Here is an 18,383-nt window from a genome sequence, read left to right on the forward strand (position 1 = left end):
GGCGAAACAAAACATGTTCGTGTATAATAAATATACGTGTTTTATTATTGTGAAAGGTAAGTCAAATAATAAGCAAACTAATATGTGCGTGTGAGCATGGTGCAGTTATGTCAATCACAAGAGGTACAAGATGAACGAAATCAATAGAGACAATTAGAATGAAGAGAAACGCGCAGCTTCATAGTAAACAGATGTAGAGGAATTGACCAACAATGCCAACAATGAAAATTTACAGATTTATTTCTTCGACTAGTATTCTAATATGAGCCTGATGTAGAATATTAATCTCATTTCAAAGTGGTTATTGGACAACTATATGTGGCATATTCTCGCCCAACTGATAGTAAAAATATGAATAATTATTTTTGATTTCTAGATAGCAATGAAGAATTTTAATTTGAAATATATTCGTTACTTTAACAAAGAATACTTTATTAACCCAAATAAAGCATACTTCCATTGTCTATACAACGCTCTCGATTATAAGTACTTTCCTTTACGCTTATAGTAAGTTAGTTATTTTCATTGAACTAGAAAAATATTTCGTAGATATAATTTATATGGCAGAACAACGTTTGCCGGGTCAGCTAGTTTACTATATACGGACTAATTACCCTGATTCTAATTTCTATAAATGAAACAATTAACAAAAATTTATGAAACAATATAATCCTCCCAAATGTAATAATTTACATTTCTTTCGCGTTGAATTTGTAACTTGAAAATATATATAAATAGTAAGATAAAATAAAAGACCAGTTAAATGGGCAAAACAAGATATTTTGAAGAAATCGGAAAACAAAACAAAAATCAACAGTATGTGAAAGTTCTACGTTATTTGCAATAAATTTCAAAACTTGCATTTTCAATATACAAAATTTCTAGTTATTTTTTTTTCATTTGCTGATTGTTTTGGTTCTCTAAAATTTCAATTATATCATTCATAAAATTACAATTTCATAATTATGATATTTGAAATTGAATATTTGTTGTAGTATAACAATATGGCGGAAAGCAGCGAATTATTTGTAAACTGTTTAGAAGCAATGGTAGTAACTTGTCTTCCAGTTGATGAAAATGAGGCAGAAAATGGAGAGATGATGCAGTACCCATCAATGTTAAGTGTTAGCTCCAATATGAATCTCTCATCTAGTCTTTCGAGTCTTAACCTAGGATCTCCAACAGAAAAAGATTTGATTCGTGATGTCGAAGGAGGTAGCACAACATCTCTGGGACGAAGTTCATGTAGTAAACAGCGTAGTATCAAAAACAAAGCACATATTCATTCAGAAAACTCATCTATACACGAATAAGAAAAAAATGGTTAGAAGAAAGCTTGTCATTTTTGTAGTACATGTCATCAGGCCAAAATGTGACTTAGATTTGGGTTTCAATCCAAAAAAATTGAACACATATGTGTCAAAAAGTTGACCTTTTGATGACAGGCATTTTTGAATGTCTTCGATTTTATAGTTTATTTGTTCTTGTGAATAATTTTAGATGGTCCTCGATTGAATTTATGAATATATAATTTATCATTTTATCATCTTATCATAACTTATTCTGGTATGCACATGGGCTATTAATATTGATATCTAATCAGGGAAGTGTATATGGAAACAATAATATTAATCACCTCCAAGCTTTATTAAAATTTAAGAAATCGTATCAAGCCCTTTTAAAACAATATGAAACATTGACGTGGTTACAAGTAGTAATGATGTAATTATGATAAATATGGATAGTTATGATTTACTTGTACTTTATTATACAATATTTTTTTTTTAATTTTAATTTGATGTTTCTTTATAAAAACATGCTAAATTTATTATTACTTATAAAGGTTTAAGTGATTCCTAGTGATAATTGCTAAGCAATGCTAATAAGAGTTACCAATTCATAAATACAGATCTAATTAAATGCAACACATGTCGTTGTACAATAATTCTAAAAATTTTTATAACAATTAGGTACGTATACAATTTTATATAACAACTGACTGTTGAAGAAATTAGTTTAATCTTGTAGTTTTGAAAATTATTTGTTCTCAATCTATCGAAGAAAATAAATAAGGAATAAGACTTATTATGTTTAACCTTCTGCCGTGAATATAAGGAGTGAAAATTTGCATATATTCATAAAATTATCCAAGGATATGAAATGATATTCAGAACTATCTGTCTCAAAAGCGTTCACCGAAATTACGCTTATTCAGCTTATTAGCTGAACTTTCGCCTAGGCACAAAAATAACCAAAAGATCTTTTCTAAATGATACAGATTATCCTATAAAAAATGTGACCTTTAATATTGATCAAATTTCTAAATCGAAATGTAATGTATTACAATATGAATGTAATTTACAAATCAAGTAACATTCAACTCTGTATAATAAATTCAACTTTAGCTTTGTTTCAAAAAGTGAATAATATGAAATCAGTGTTTTGTATCTTTTATGGAAACATCTACAAACATTTTTGATGTCTAGGTTAGTAATCTTTACCTCAATTAATTAAAAATGATTGAATTTTTTGAATATAAGAATGAGCTCATGACAATACTTTCTCTTACTGACCAGTAACATTTAAACTGGATATAATATATGACTGATATTTATTATTATTTATTTACTGTTAATGTGTGGATTAAAACTGGCTACCTTTGATTAATTCACATTTGTTAGCAAGTTGAGTGTTAAAAATTTCATCTGCAAGGATAAATATTCAATAGTGTTACAACTATGGAAATATTTTAATGTCATATAAAATATTATTTTAAGTAATTAAAAATATATTTTAGAACACTTACAAAAGAATTTTTTGGAGAGTAGACTAAATTGCTAGACATTTTTCAGGATGATATATAAATCTTTCAAATAATTCTATATAAAACTAGGAGATAATTATACAAACAAAAAAGTAGTTAAAGAAACTTTAATTGCTAGTGATTCTGTAGAACCAGAAAAATTTCTGTTGGAAGGAATATCATTATTTTATACACCTGAAGAAACAAAAGTTCTCTTAATTAGGCCCATTGTAAAATTGGGCAACTTTTTCGGCCTTAAAATCGAATAATTTTGTAAAACTGGGATTTTGTACAAAGTAGAATTAAATTAGATGACCATAATTGTTAAAATACTTAATATGTCTGAAAATTATGTAGCGAGACATTCAATATGTGTTTATATTACAATAAATATTTGAATTATGATAATCTGCACAAAGAATCTGAATAAGATAAACCTGAAACTGTTATGTTATAGAACAACATAATTGTTTTTATCCCAAAAAACAATCATCAATTTATATTAACTAGCAACGAATAAAGGTCTTTTATTCTTAAAAAATATGCAAATCTATACGTGAATTACTAAAGGTACCTGGTTTTTTTTATTATAAATATTTTGTTTATTGAGTAAGACAATAAAATCATTGTGAAAAATTTGATAACAACTATATAATTATTTATAAAAATTATTTTAATTCGAGAAAAATATGTTTTTAATAACGCCTGGTGGCATGTACTGTAACCCAGAGTTGTGAGGAGAACCTTATATTTCCTAGTAAAGGTGAAAAAATGAAATATTTCATATATGATTGTTTGAACTTTATAAAATAAACGAACAAAGTTTGGAAGATGTTGTGCTGTTATCTCTTCTTTTCAAAGTTATTTGGTCTCCTACAACTCTATTCAAGAGTTGTGCTCATTTTTTTCATAAAACATAAAGTTTTGTAAGATTAATCCAGAGGATATCTCATTAAGACTGCTAATTTTTATTAACGTACAAGGTTTAAAAATGAAATATATTGAGGTAAAGATTGACGTAAATGTTTCTTCTAACTATTCGTTATTAATATATTCTAAATAAACTTAAGGATATGTGAAACAAAATGTACAAAATATTAATATATTGTCATTGTTTGCATTCGTTTCATGCACAAAAATTTATTTAATTTTTTATATACAATATACATCTCAGTATTTTTAAGACTTTTTTCATTACTAATAATTGCTTTCTGTTTATTTTTCGTTTCATCCAAATAATATCTAGTTCTTATTTACAATTTGTAGTTGATTGATATTTTTTATCTCTCAAGAATTTAATGATATCAATCTCCTGCCTAATAAGTGCTTGGTCTTATAAGATTTTCATTATATATTTATTTTACATTTGATTTTACCCGTGTTAAAAAAATATTTTTTAATGTAAATAATTCATTGAGTATGCTATTGATCTACTGCATCATGTATTTTTATCAGAATAGTTCCTGCAAAAGGATTAGAAACTGTTTTCAAGACACATTTTTTTATTGTTTCTAAACGTTAACAATTCCGAAATTTATCATTTTAGTTCCGATTCTTTAATAAAAAGAAAAAAATCCATTATTTTAGTCGCTATGCATATTTTGTTAATATAATAACATTCAATCTCTCAATATTTTATAAATGCCATTTAAAACTAAAACAATTAGGTTTTATGGTTCCGAGAAATCATCCATGATGCCTAGAATACTAGGTTTTTAACTACTACGAGGTATACTGCACAAATAAGGATATAATTCTATTAAATAATCTCCGCATCTGTTATTATGCAGTACCAACTTCTGTTCTAATATTTTCCGACTCAAAAAATTATTACTAACACTTTTGACACATTTGGTCAATAAATTTAGTTTTACAATATTTAATTATCTGAATCAATTCCTCTACGTTCAATTAATACTCAAACTTTTGAACAACTTTATAGGAATATTAATTAATTATCAACAGATTGGTTTTATGTTCAAAGAACAATATTAAGATCCTACTTATTGTATTGCATTTGATCACTTAAAAGAAGGTATAAGTACTAACTATCTTATTCGAAATAAGAATTAAAAAAATTTTCACATATCCCATTTTTTCCAAATATTGTCTTAATGTACAAATTTGTAGTTAATAGTTCTTATTGTGATCACGTCAAATATTGGATTTTTTGAGGAACTATTATCAATCTAAACTAAGCAATTAAACTTAAGAGTTTCAAGTTACTGTATGTTACTGCTTTATTAACATGAAACTATCGAATGTTACGAACCAATTTTATGTAATTTAAGGTCGATACAACATACAACGATTCAATTCAGGTACTACTAATAGTCATTAATGTATTGTTATACCATCATATATTTTAGTTCTTGCAGATATGCCAGTTGGTGAGCTAAATATTGTAATTTTTTTCCATTGTTCCTTTATCAAAGCTAATTCTATCACGTATTTGATTTTTTTTAATTAGAAACAAGTGACATATTTTTCTGTTTATTTTAATCGATCTCCAGAAAATTTATGATCAATGAAAACAGTATACTATTATAGACAGTTTATAGAAAACGAAAATGTTTCACAAAATTTGTAAACTAGCTCCATATATAACAATTTTTTTGTCTGGTATAGATAGATGACTTCTTTTCATTAAGATAATCTCAAAACTTATAATAATTCACAAGTAATATTGATTAGATTGTATCAAATTAACAAATTATATAAGTATATTTTAGTATCCAAATGGTTTTTTTGTTTGAAAATGTTAATTTTGTCTGTGATCTATATTCTGCGGTTTTTTGATTGACAAATTTTTCTAAACTTGATCATACAAAGACATTATTTTATAGCCTATTCCATACAGATAATGACCTATATAGTCCTACGTTGAATGATTATAGAGAGCATCTGAACTTTTATGTAATGCAATGAAAATATACGAAGCAAGACATGGGTAACTATCAAACATATTATGTAGCAAAAAAACAAGAGCACACTACATGAATACCATACATATAACACTTAATTGATTATAACAAAGCAATGAATAAACATTGAATTTTAAATATATAGTTTCACACACATTACTTTTCAAGAACTAATGAAGATTTGATATATAAAATTCTTATTTTGGAATCAATCGCACTTTAATAGTTTTGAAAATAAAATTAGAAACAAGAGATCTACATCCTCTTTTATTCCTGTACATAAATACACCTTTTTTTTGCCTTTTCCTCTTTGGACAAATATTTTACATATCCCCAATATCAGCTAAGCCAATCAGTCCGACCGAAATTTTCTCACGCATCAGCTCTGACAGTAGTGGTAGAATTGGTACAATAAAATACTGGTTTCTCTATTATTAATATACAGCCTTTTATCTTACCTGGTCACTTCACATTGACAATTTTACCTACTAGAAATTCATAATGTCTTATATATTACTCGTTAGTCCGTCTGGGAACTAGGTTGAATGCAGGGCGATGTTTTGTTTACACTAGTACTTTGAGAGTAACCAAAATTGACATGTCAAGGTGGCTTCTCGGTAGTGAACAGTGTTAGATCAAGATGATATTTTGTTGCGAGACTACAGCTGTCATAAATTTTATTTTTGCGTTCTCATGATACACACTTTGTGCAAAAATTTTATAGTAATGTTAATGAGAGATCGAAATCTTTAATGCGTTACTCGTTAAGCTGTCTAAGAACTGGGTTAATGAAGAGTAAAGTACCTTTCACACCAGAATTTTTAAATTTGATTAATTACAAGATTAACGATTTCTATCCCATGGCTATAACTTCGTTTAATAAAGAAGTGAGTTGAAATTTCTGGTATCCCTGGCGATAATCATACTGATGACACTATGTTCTATAACTGCACTAAAAATCATAATTACTATGTCTCATAGACTTAATAGTGAAACTTCTTTTGTAAAAAAGAGGTATATTTTCATATTTTCCCAAGTATATACATGAACTTTTTTTATACCCTTTCTTAATAAAAGTTTTCTAATGAAGGTAGTTATAGGTTAGGAGTCTTTGGGCGATTGGAACCAACTGAAATATTGTGCTGCTATTTTTATCTTTGCAGCTTATTAAACATCAATTAAAATAAAATAGTTAATGAAAACTTTGATGTTATTTGGTTATGACAAACTATATATTGAAGCAATGTTAACATTTTCATACATTCCAATGAGCTATTCACTTCTTGGGCGAGTTATTGGGCAAGTTCTTAATTTTATTTCATAATCTACAATAAATACTATTATTTTATCAGCCTTTAACTGAAATTTTCCCATGCCTTAATTTTTAAGAGCTATTGCATAAATAGTACTCATTAACGCGTTTTCACCTGGCATATGCGTAAAAAATATTGTTTTATATAGTATAAGGCTCATTGCTTTACAATGATTTTTTTTCTTGTACCAACAACGTTGACAAGAATATTGTAAAAATATAAACGTTTAATGATATAGTTTTTGTGAAGGTATTACACATAATTAAATCCTTCAATAATACATTTACAATAGATATTTGAAATTTTTCTGTTTTTAGATAAAACTGAAAAGATATTTATTTTAAAATTTCATTTATATTCATAATTCAATCCTTCCTTTAGATAGGTGTCGTTCACAAGCGATATTAAAGTGGTTCCTTTTACAACATCTAACTTAACATTTATGTGGGCAATCATTTATTCGGCATGTGCCTTTACATCTTTAACAAGTGAATCCGATTCACATAATTCAAGAGCAATATTTTAAAATAGTATATATGGGTATTTTAAATGTGTACATAATTTTATATATTTGACAATAAGTGGTTGCTTTTGAGAATGTGACTGAAATTAATAATTGGCATACTGTTACAGTACTGAACACACTGTTTACACTACACCAACACTCACAATTCCACTGTATGTCGCGCGTTTCGATAACCAAGTTATCGTCTTCAGAGAATGAAGGTAAACTCACTCTACCTTCTACCTCAATTTACCTTCAGTCTTTGAAGAAGATAACTTGGTTAACGAAACGCGCGTCAGTGAGTTTTGGTGTAGTGATAATGTAAACACTGTGTTCAGTATAAATAGCAAAAACGGTTCCAAAAATTCCAATTTATTAATACTAATTACAGTATTACAATTACAAGATCAATGTAACTTTCCATACCGAGATAAAAGTATCTTTACTTAGAGAAAATATTGATATTAACTCAATTATTTCATACAATGCATGGAATTAAGCTAGTGAATTTAGGAGGAGTGAGGAAAATAAGGCAGTAGCAAAGTATTGGAACTATCAGCTTTTGCATCCTTCGCAGTAACTTGTTGAATCTTTAATTCAATATTTGATAGCATTCTTCCAAACCACTAGCTTAACTAAAGATAATCCAAATATGCAAATGTTTGTAGACAATTATTCTTTTGATACATTTCTATTTTGGTGCTTTTAATCAACCATTTCTATGTTGATTAGTATCTTTCGACAGTTTATTACAATGCACCATGTCTTTTTCATCATTTTACATGTTATTTCTTACTATAGTTAATGTACTGTTAATAGATTTGTATGTGTCTGTATTTTCTATGTCATAGAGGAAGGAGGTTTGGATTGTGTATATTGATGACTAATATTTTTTTCGGAAGCTCATAATTGCCATTATATTCAGCTTAACGTTTATTTAGATTACGTTCAGCCCATTGAATTGATCGTGCGAAGTCGATTGTCGACCTACCTTAACTTGCTTCCATAACTGTTTTCTTTTACTTCCTATAAGAGTAAAACAATAGATATATTGAATTTAGATAATGAAAATTCCTCAATCCTTCAGTCATTATCACTACAGTTAACTTGATCCTTAAAAAGTAAACAGGCATATTAAAACGAGAATAATCTCAGTGACAATAATCCAGCTTGATATCAAAATCTCGAACATTCAGACTCTGGTGTAAGACCAACCCTTGTGGCGTATTAAAGAATGTGAATAACTTCTACAACTAACTAAAAATTTCAATTCAAGGAGTAATTTTTGACATATATGTGAAAGTCATAGCTCACTTGTTTTGAACAGTCATATTTTATATCGTAATATAAATGTTTTGTTTTAAAGAGTGGCTGCTCGTCGTGCTAAATAAATTGACGTGTATAATACGAAAGTTAACGTTTTTTTAATGTTTTGGAGAAAATGGCGTCGACATTTCTAAATCGAAGACATGATTAGTGCCTGTAATTTGGCATAGAGTTCTACAGTGTGGAGATAGTTTAAATGTGTGATTTTCGTTTGCAAGTACTACTGCTGCTCCTAGTCCCTTAGGTTTTGTGGATACGTCCGTGTACATAAAATGATTTTGTTTAAAGCTTACTCCCGTAAAAGTACAGAATGATTGTGCTATTAAAAATTGGGTGTTTCTTCTTTTTTAAGCGGGCTCATGTTTACGTTAATGCTTGGAAGGGAAGGAATGAAATGGAAGAGTTTGTTTGTTTCCAAATGAGTGTTTAAAGCATCTGTATTAATGTTGCGATTAACAGGATTATTTTTCCGGTGAGACAGTGAAGACTTTCATTATGTGTTGTTCGAAATGCGGCAGTAGCGATTCTTAGTGCAGTGTTTTGCAATATGTCTAATTGTTTAAGATATGTTTTCTCACATGATGCGTCAACAATGATCATAATCGACTGGCAATTGTTTTTAATAGATTTAGACCATTTTTGTAGACTTTCTTGAGGTAATTGATATGTTTCCAAGTTTCACTGAAAGTTATGCCCAGAAATTTAATACTTTCCACAAATTATAAATTTTGACCGTTTAAGATTAGTACGGGTCTTATTGTATTAGGTCATATTTTTACCTTCTGTAAATAGAACTAAATCATCGGCATACAATTTTCTTTTAACCGATGAAGAGAATTTATCGACGATATCGGAGGGTAGAGCTTATTGTAGATCCTTGTGGAATCTTTAAAAGGTTATTTCTTGATGCAGATCTAGAATAATAATTTTGAAATTTGTTATCACAAAAATATATAATTTCTATTGTTACATGTAACACTATCACATTTTTAATATAAAATATGCATTTAAAGTTTTTATGATATGTTACATATTTTCTCCACATGTTGTGGTACATATTGCTTTTTTATTATTTACATTTGCACCTAAGGATAATGTAATATTTACTAATTTTGCTCTATGGATGAATAAAATTATTAACTTAATCTACATAAATATATACTATCAATATCTCTAAAATTTTAATTCTAAACTGAAAATAATGTGAATAGAAAAATCTTTCAAGTCCAATTTTGCAATACTGTATAAAACAATATTGTACACTACAAAAACCTTGTTTAAATTGTAAAGTGTTGAGTTTTAGCATATATTCATTATTGAAAATGGTTCGCAATATTTAAGTGATCATAATTAGGTATCATTTTTTTCTGAATTGGTGATGTCATTCAGTATTCCTAGTAATATAGCTACTTATGTCTTTTAGGTTGTCAATAGTTGCTAAATTTTACCTGTCAACAAAAATGATTGGCATAATGTTTTTATTAAAAAATAATGCATTTGCACTGTAAATCAAACATATTTTTACATAATTCTAGTTAGCGTCAACTTATCTGGTTTTATGTGCATAATCATTATAGAGATGGTACCATAATAACAGAAATATGATTGGGTTGGCGACAAAGTAATTTCGGTTTTGTAATATAGAATAAAACACTTTTTTTAACAAAGGATAGTTTTTTATCAATTATATATTTTCCATTTTACTCAATGACCTTTTGCTAACTATCTTTCAGCTTAATGATACCGCGCTCATAAAATTTCTGGTTCTTATCAGCAAAAAACTGAATCGGGTGCGATTGAAGGTCATCGTCATTTGTGAAAGTTTGGCCATATTGGCTGTATGGGGGATGAGGCATCACTTCCCAGTCAATAGTTTCCTACAAGTTGCCAAAGATGTGTGAGTCCTTGCATAAGCATGGGCCGCTTTTTTTTTATTGCTTCATCCAATTTCATTAATTGTTGACAGTAAACATCAGAATTGATCGTTTGGTTCTTTGGAAGAGGCTAAAAAACACAACACCTTTGTAATCCCACCAAACTGACAGCATGAGCTTTTTTTTGTTTTTTTGCCTCCTTCGATGTGGTTTTTGCTGGTTCATCATATTTGCTTCATGATTGTTTTCAAACTATGTTACTGTACAGGACCCATTTTTCGTCACCAGTGATGAAGGGTAGGTGTCATGTCGTTTAAGGTGCTTATCGCAAAAGTTAATTCTTTGTATTAAATGACTTTCTTTCAATTCGTGAGGTACCCAAATATCAAGCTTCTAAACTAACTCAAGACATTTTGAGTGTTTTGCAATTGTTTTGTGTAGCTTCATCACAACCTCTCGAATAGTTATATGGCGATACTCTTCAGTTATGACTTTGATTTGGTCATCATCAACTTCAGTAGGCCGATCAGATCGTTGCACATCTTTAAGGGAGAAATTTCCAGAACGGAATTTTTTATACCAATTCTGACACATGCGCTCTGTTAAACAATCAGCGGCTTTACTACAAATTTTGGGTTCCTGTGCAGAGATCCTCTCGGGTCCCCTCTGTAAGTGACAAAATATAATCAAATTATTGCTTTAAAAATACCAAAAGATTCTTCTAAGAACAATTATTAAAATAAAACAATAAATTTATTACGTTTTAAATCTCTTTATGAACTTAAATTGCAAACAAATAGGAACAAATAATATCACTTTCTGAAAAAATGGTAAAAATATATAAACTAAAAAAGTCTCCTAGCCTTTGAGTTCGCAAAACTCTTTATGATGTCCTTTAAATCTAGTGAAGATGCAAGTTTGTGTTCAATAGCAATCAGGTTGCAAAGTCCTTCTTCACCTGTATTTGCCCTTAAATAATTTTTTATAATCTTCAACTTACTAAAGTTCTTTCAACATTAGCCACCGTTACTGATAAGGTAAAAAAGAGACGAAATTCCGTATAGATTTCTGCAAAATCGCTTTCCATTAACATTTGGAATAGGCTGCTAACCGACATATTTTTCGTAATTTCGAACTCAATCAAGTTTGCCATTTGAATAAACTGGTTTGTAAAACAAACAGAGATAATCTGCGACATTTTCCTTCATAGGAAGAATCCAACAAAAACTTTGGCTCTAAAAAGTTAAAATTATTTTTTAATGTACCATTGAAGAAAATTTGTTTGTTGAATTATGTAGTCAATTACAAAATTAAATACGTTGAAATTAAACGCTCTTTTCCTATTTTCGAAGCGGTGGTCACGTGCTAATCGTCAAAAGTGTTTTTTAATTGCTGGTTGTCGCTTTGTTTGGAAATTTGGATTTACATTACATTTTTTGGAAAGATCGACAGTTTCTTTTTGGTCATAAGAATTCCGAAAGATAATCATTGTGACATTTACTTGTTCCAAAGCTTTACTTGCTTTATTTAAACAACGTTTTGTTTTTGCAAAATTTTAGAAGTCTTAGCCATATTAATTCGATTAAGAATTTTAAACATAAAAACCGTAGTGAAAACAAATTCAAATGTAGCCATTTTATTCTTTAGACTAGCGGCTTCTCTTTCTTCCTTTTTTGGGGATTTAAGCTGAGTAGATATCTGTTAAACATTTTAAGATATCCAAAAACCGAAGCTTTACTGCTAGGACAGAATGAGCTCATCCAGACCACCTAGTGGAATTTAAGGTCTTTAAAGTTATTTCAGAGTCGCCACAGTATGAGGAAAGAATATCCCATCTTTTAATACTAAACGCAAAAAAATTGTATATATTTTGAAGTATTGCAAAAAAGTGTTTATTTCTTTGCAATTTGAACCGTCATCGTTAATTACCAGATTGAGGTTGTGACTAGCGCAGTGCACATAATCTGCGTTGGGTTGTATGAGCTTGACAAAGGCTTGGACCTCATTGTATACGCCACTCATAACGCCGGCACCACCATACCCTTAACAATAACATTTTTCTATAGGAATATTTAGACCCTTTAGATGATTAACAACAAAGTCCGTCATCTCTTTTGCCAACTGCTGTTGCCCTAACTCAAAAAATTCCAGAAAATGTTCTTTTATTTCAGAATTCATTGCCTGTTTATTTTCATTTCTTAACATTTACAGTTCTTATCACTATGCTAAATTGATCATTTTTTGAGATATTCTGTGTGTTATCCAAAACAAGTGCAAAGAAAGGTGCCGAATTGATTCGGGAAACAATTTTCTGCGTAGTTGCACTGGATAAAGACTGTATAAGTTCATATTGGACTTAAATATTTTGTATTTCCTTTGGGTATTTTTATGACTTTCATCATAACATGAAACCAACTTAACAAATGAAAGAAAATTGTCATTACAGCCTTCAGAATCGAAAACGTTTTGGCTATTGGCTTAGCTATTACTGTGTGAAGTAATTGGGAAAGATAGATTTTTCCAGTCTCTTAAGCGTGTTCGTCATTTATTATCGTCTGCGGAAAACAACCAGCAAGATAAGCAGTATACAGCGTCTAGAAATTTTGAATAGCAAAGCCATACCCTTGGACCAGACCATATTTGGTATATGAGGTGTAGTATGCTTCACTGAATGATCTATTTTTTTGCTTTGGGTCTTTTGGAAACGGTCCTTTAGGCGGCAAACTTTTATTACTTTTTTAATATCATCGGTTATCACTTTATCTTTTTCGTAGTCCCCAATATCCGTTGAAACATTATCTGTTATTTCCACATTGTCTTGTTTAAAACTATTGTCAAAGTCGTTAATATTAGTCTTTGGTTGGCTTGAAGTAGAAAATCCCTCATTTATTAAAGAATCATTCTGTACATTGGTGCACATTCGTTTGGACAGAAGCAGATACGTTTTCAACTTGTAAAAACGAGTTATTTTCACTTTTTTGTAGTGACTTAGAATTGGAAAAGAATATATATAGTTTGGTTAACTTCATATTTTTTTCTTCTTTTCTGCCTTTTCAGTTTTCGTTTTTCTGCTCCGCAAAAAAAATAAAAAATTTATCATATACACTGACAGCTTCACTTATTTTATTTTTATATGACTACGAGTAAATAGTAAATATTTTCAAAAATTTGAATTTCGTCCCTAAACTTTGACTAATTTCGACTATATTATTTTTAAAACTTTTTAGGAACGAGATTCCTTCCATTATAAAACAATAAACAATTAAAAATAAATTGGAACTTGGTTACACTATACTAAGTCAAACCATCACTAAAAGTAAAATAATAAACAATTAAATATACACAGGCTTTTTTTACTAACCTGTTTTAGTCTACGAAATATGAAGCAATGAGAATTCATAGAACAGACTCAATTTGCTAGGGAATAGCACTGAAATGCAGATTCCGCTTGTATGTTTATGGTTTAATGGTAATTCTAGATGCAGATTGGTTTTCCCATATTTTTCGGTTCTATTTTACAGCAATACACGCGTTGTTGCCGATGCTGCAGTGTCCCGCGGTTGCCTAAATTTGGTTTGAAATACAGTGGCGACAATAAGTACAGTCTACTATAATGGAAATTCTAAAATCGCCATTATGGGGCCTCGCCCTATTCTTGTCTGTTAAACGTGGTAGGCAAAGATGGTACTGTCAACCTCAGTAATTTTAAATTTTCTGCTCATCAATAAGTCCAAATGGACCAATCAAAGGTCGAGCTCTTGAATGGCGGACCGACCAATCAAAAGGTTGACCAACTATTGTCATACCATCTTTAATATACAGTTTGAAAGTATAGGAGGCCCCTTTGGTGGATCCTTAAGGGCCACTGAGCACCATAAACTTTACATATTTCTTTGTGAGCCGCAGCAGTGAATATGTTCGTTTCTGCACTCCATTTAAAATTAACCCACATCTAATATCACACACTATTTGCTTCTAAAGTTACGTCAATGTGACCAGTATCACGTGTCAAACGGCAAAGTCCAGCACTAACATAAATTACTCAAAAAATAAAGCAAGGCTCTTTATCAGTAAAAACCGAAAGTACTTGGTTGCCAAACTTATATTTATATTTAGGTACAGTGTAAATTAATTTTTCCAACATATTTGAAATAGAGTTTAGTTATGACTAAATTTTTAAGTAAAATTAATTCAATAGGACAGTAAAATAATAATTCCAAATCCAAGCTGACAAATCTGACAATTCAAGGTAATGTAAATTAACGTTAGGATTACGAAACGGTTGAGTAGAAAAGTGGCTTCATTGATTTAGAAAAACTTGGTTCATTTAATCTGTCTTTGTTACAGTAATATTTTGAAATCTCTTGACGTTTTTAAAACTATTTGTTTGGGCTAAATATAGACATATGCATTGTGATAAAAGTCACCAGAACGGGCGGATGTAATTTGGGCGCTAAAGGATTAATGTACTTTTTACAACATATAAACTAGTCGCCAAGACCGAAGGGTCATTTTAATCCTATGAGTATTTTGGGCGCTAACCGACTGAAGTACATGATTTATGAAATACAGTTATTTATTAAATCACCGACATTTATAATAAGATATATTTTTGTATTTTTAGATTTTCCTATAAGAGAAATGACCTGTTATCACTTAAGGTCTGAAAAAATTTACCGTTAGAGGGGGCTACTTTGCACTTTTTTTAAATGAAAAATCTGCCCTTAATAAAGTTTCCTCACAACATTTTTGTAACACTCTACAGAATAAAGTAAATTTTATATTTCTTTATATCTACCCTTCTTGGTCAGACAGGTATGGAAGGATGGTTAGCGCCCAAATTACATCCGCCGACCAGAACATTTGTTGAAGTAGTTATAGTATTTATCTGAAAAGTTTACAGGGCTCAAGTGAACTTTGCAGAATATGGTGTATTAGTATTCCTTTATTGAAGGTATCAAGAAATTTTTTGTTTTTAAAATGCCTCCAAATTATATGTTAATTCTGATGACCTTTATCTACTTATATCTGGTTAGGAGTTTTTCTAGAAGTAAACATAAATTCCCATATTATTTTCAACGCAATACCTTCTAAATATATATCATATATCTTATATGTCCATAGAAAATTAATTACTTATGAATTATTATTATGAAAACTTTGCTTATCCTTAACCAAATATAAGTAAAACATTTGTAAAAAAGATGCATATGACTTGTTACATGTTTTTCCAGTTTATTCATTTACATTTAAGCTCACTTTTATTCTTTATCATCCATATGTAAATTCTATTTGTGATAGATTTATTCATTGTAAGAAGAAAATGTATGTTTCTTAAAAATATGACGTTTGTATCTAAGATATTACATATATACATACAATCCTCTATTTATCTGTTTATTCCACAATTACCTCACATTCAGCTTATTTGTGATTTTTTTCTTTAAGAAAAAAACCTTATTGCAGGCTGGACCTAACATATACATCTTAGTTAATTTTAAAATCAATAACATTTTAGTTCTTGAAGAACTACAATACTCTCAATCAATTCTATCCCCACAGTCTACAAAAACTACACAAGATTTTGTTGTTTACTAAAACACTAATAGTTTACATTCGTCATAACACGTTATTACAATATTCACTGTACTTCTTATCAATGTTACGCGCAATATGCCACTCCTAATATATTCCGAGAGTTGGCACCAATATTTGGGTAGGTATTTGAGGCAAACTGAAAACTTGGTCCACACCTCTTCTAATATACCCCAATTCGCAGCTGCAGACTTGGATGGTGAGTAGCGGGGCTAAATAAACCGATCATTTTTTCAAAATACTTTTTTTTCCGAAAATATATTTTAGGCAAAATGAAATTTTTATACGTTGTAGTTTTATATTTAAAAAAAATTAAGCCAGACGATTTAGTCGAGGTTTTTACATTGCCAGACGCGTGCAAAAATACTTTGCAAAAAAATGTAAAAAATGTATTTGAAAAAACTTTGGGATTTTCTACCTGCGAGTGGTGAGAGGTGCGAGTGAGTAGCGCTTTAGACAAGCTTATGTGTTAGAGAAATCGTTTATAGGCAGCTTGCCGCGTTACTATTGGCTTTGGCGAGGTTTCGTGACCTTATAATAGTCATGAGGATTTTAATTAACATTTCGGAGTAAAAAAATAGAAAATTTGGTAATTTTGTGCTAAATACGGTTTGTATAAAAATGATTGTGTTGATTTGTGTGTTTTAAATGGACATATTTTTTGTGTTATTTTTTCTCCCATAAAAATTTGTTATTTAGTCAATTTCAATACGAATTCTAAATGTAATGAATTACTTGAATATTTGTCATAACTGCAAGAATATTGTTTTTTTCATGAAATAATTTGAATTCATATTCCAATCCCGAATATCCTACTGACTGCGCCACTTTCAAATTATTAACTTCGAAAACACTTTTTAAAAACCATTATTTTACACAAATTAATTATAGAATGATTACAATTTACTCTAAATGACCACAACTGACTGACTAAAAAATGCGTGAGAAAATACTTTTATATTAATGTAAAATGCTGATGAGGTCCTCGCACTGTGATTCCGTGGAAACAGCAACTCATCGATTTCTGTGGGAATGGTCGAGATAATTCATGTATGCTCTGGTGCATGATCCAAAAGGTTGGTTGTAAGTAAAATATTACTTCACATTGTTTCTTAGAAACATACTGATTTTATAGGTAACCACTAAACGTAGGCCATTTTATAAGTTGTGCAAAATTAATCCAACTAATTGTCAAGCATAGCAAAGATCTAAATTTTATATTGTTGAAAAAGTGCATTGGCATTTGATTTATATAAAAACTTCACAACACTGTGCATATTGTCTCTGATTTGATTTAATTATATAATTATCAATAGCATTTTATAAACTAATATACACATACGTTTAGATGTGCTTGGTGTAGAAGAGCCTAAAGTCTGTGATGGCTCCAATGTTAATGGTAAATTAGCTGTTGTTCATAGTATACCATTGGATGTAGATAGTACATTGATATTGGCACTTATTGCTTTATCTGAAACGTGGTATTGGTATATCTAACTTTTACGAGCAAGGAGATGAACTTACCATGCAAATACATCCTAGGAATAGCATTTCTGAGACATCGTCGAAACATATATCCTAGGTTCAAAATGTCTAGCAAATTCTTCTTGATTTATGTAGGTATAACCAAAGGATCCGTATATTCATATTAGCATCGTTAATATATTTATGGTTTATAATTATTTCCTTAATCTTCAAGTGGCGTCAAAGTGATATATAGATTGGAAATATCTATTCTAACATTGTTTTCGATTTGAATTTGCCTTTTCCCTTTTAACACTTACTACTTGCAAGGGGTTATCTTTGTGAACAATTTGACGTTCTTTCCACTTCCATAATTTGTTGTTTTAATTGTTGATAGTGTTCAACTTGTTGGCTTTGTATCATTGAAACTGTTCCTGATTTGGTGGATAATACCTATCTTGGTTGACTACCCAATTGCCGTGATGGATTTGTGGTATCTGTACACTTGTTAGATAAAACTGCGTTAAATTTGGAGACGGTAGTGTTTGCTGAATGGTGTTAGGAAATCCTGGTCTATTT

The 18,383-nt window shown here is 29.7% G+C and overlaps 1 protein-coding gene across 2 annotated transcripts in view; it reads left to right on the forward strand.

The window, feature by feature from the left end:
- LOC130450918 (neurofibromin) overlaps positions 1-16,131 on the forward strand; it is a 52,421-nt gene extending 36,290 nt beyond the window's left edge. For both annotated transcript variants that reach the window (XM_056789638.1, XM_056789640.1), the window contains one exon: positions 996-16,131. In XM_056789638.1, coding sequence (XP_056645616.1) covers positions 996-1,313 — 318 coding nt within the window. In that variant the 3' untranslated portion in view covers positions 1,314-16,131. The remainder of the gene's footprint in view (positions 1-995) is intronic.
- Positions 16,132-18,383: the final 2,252 nt, after the last annotated feature.

This window comes from Diorhabda sublineata, chromosome X (genome assembly GCF_026230105.1).
Source record: "Diorhabda sublineata isolate icDioSubl1.1 chromosome X, icDioSubl1.1, whole genome shotgun sequence".
Classification (NCBI taxonomy): domain Eukaryota; kingdom Metazoa; phylum Arthropoda; class Insecta; order Coleoptera; family Chrysomelidae; genus Diorhabda; species Diorhabda sublineata.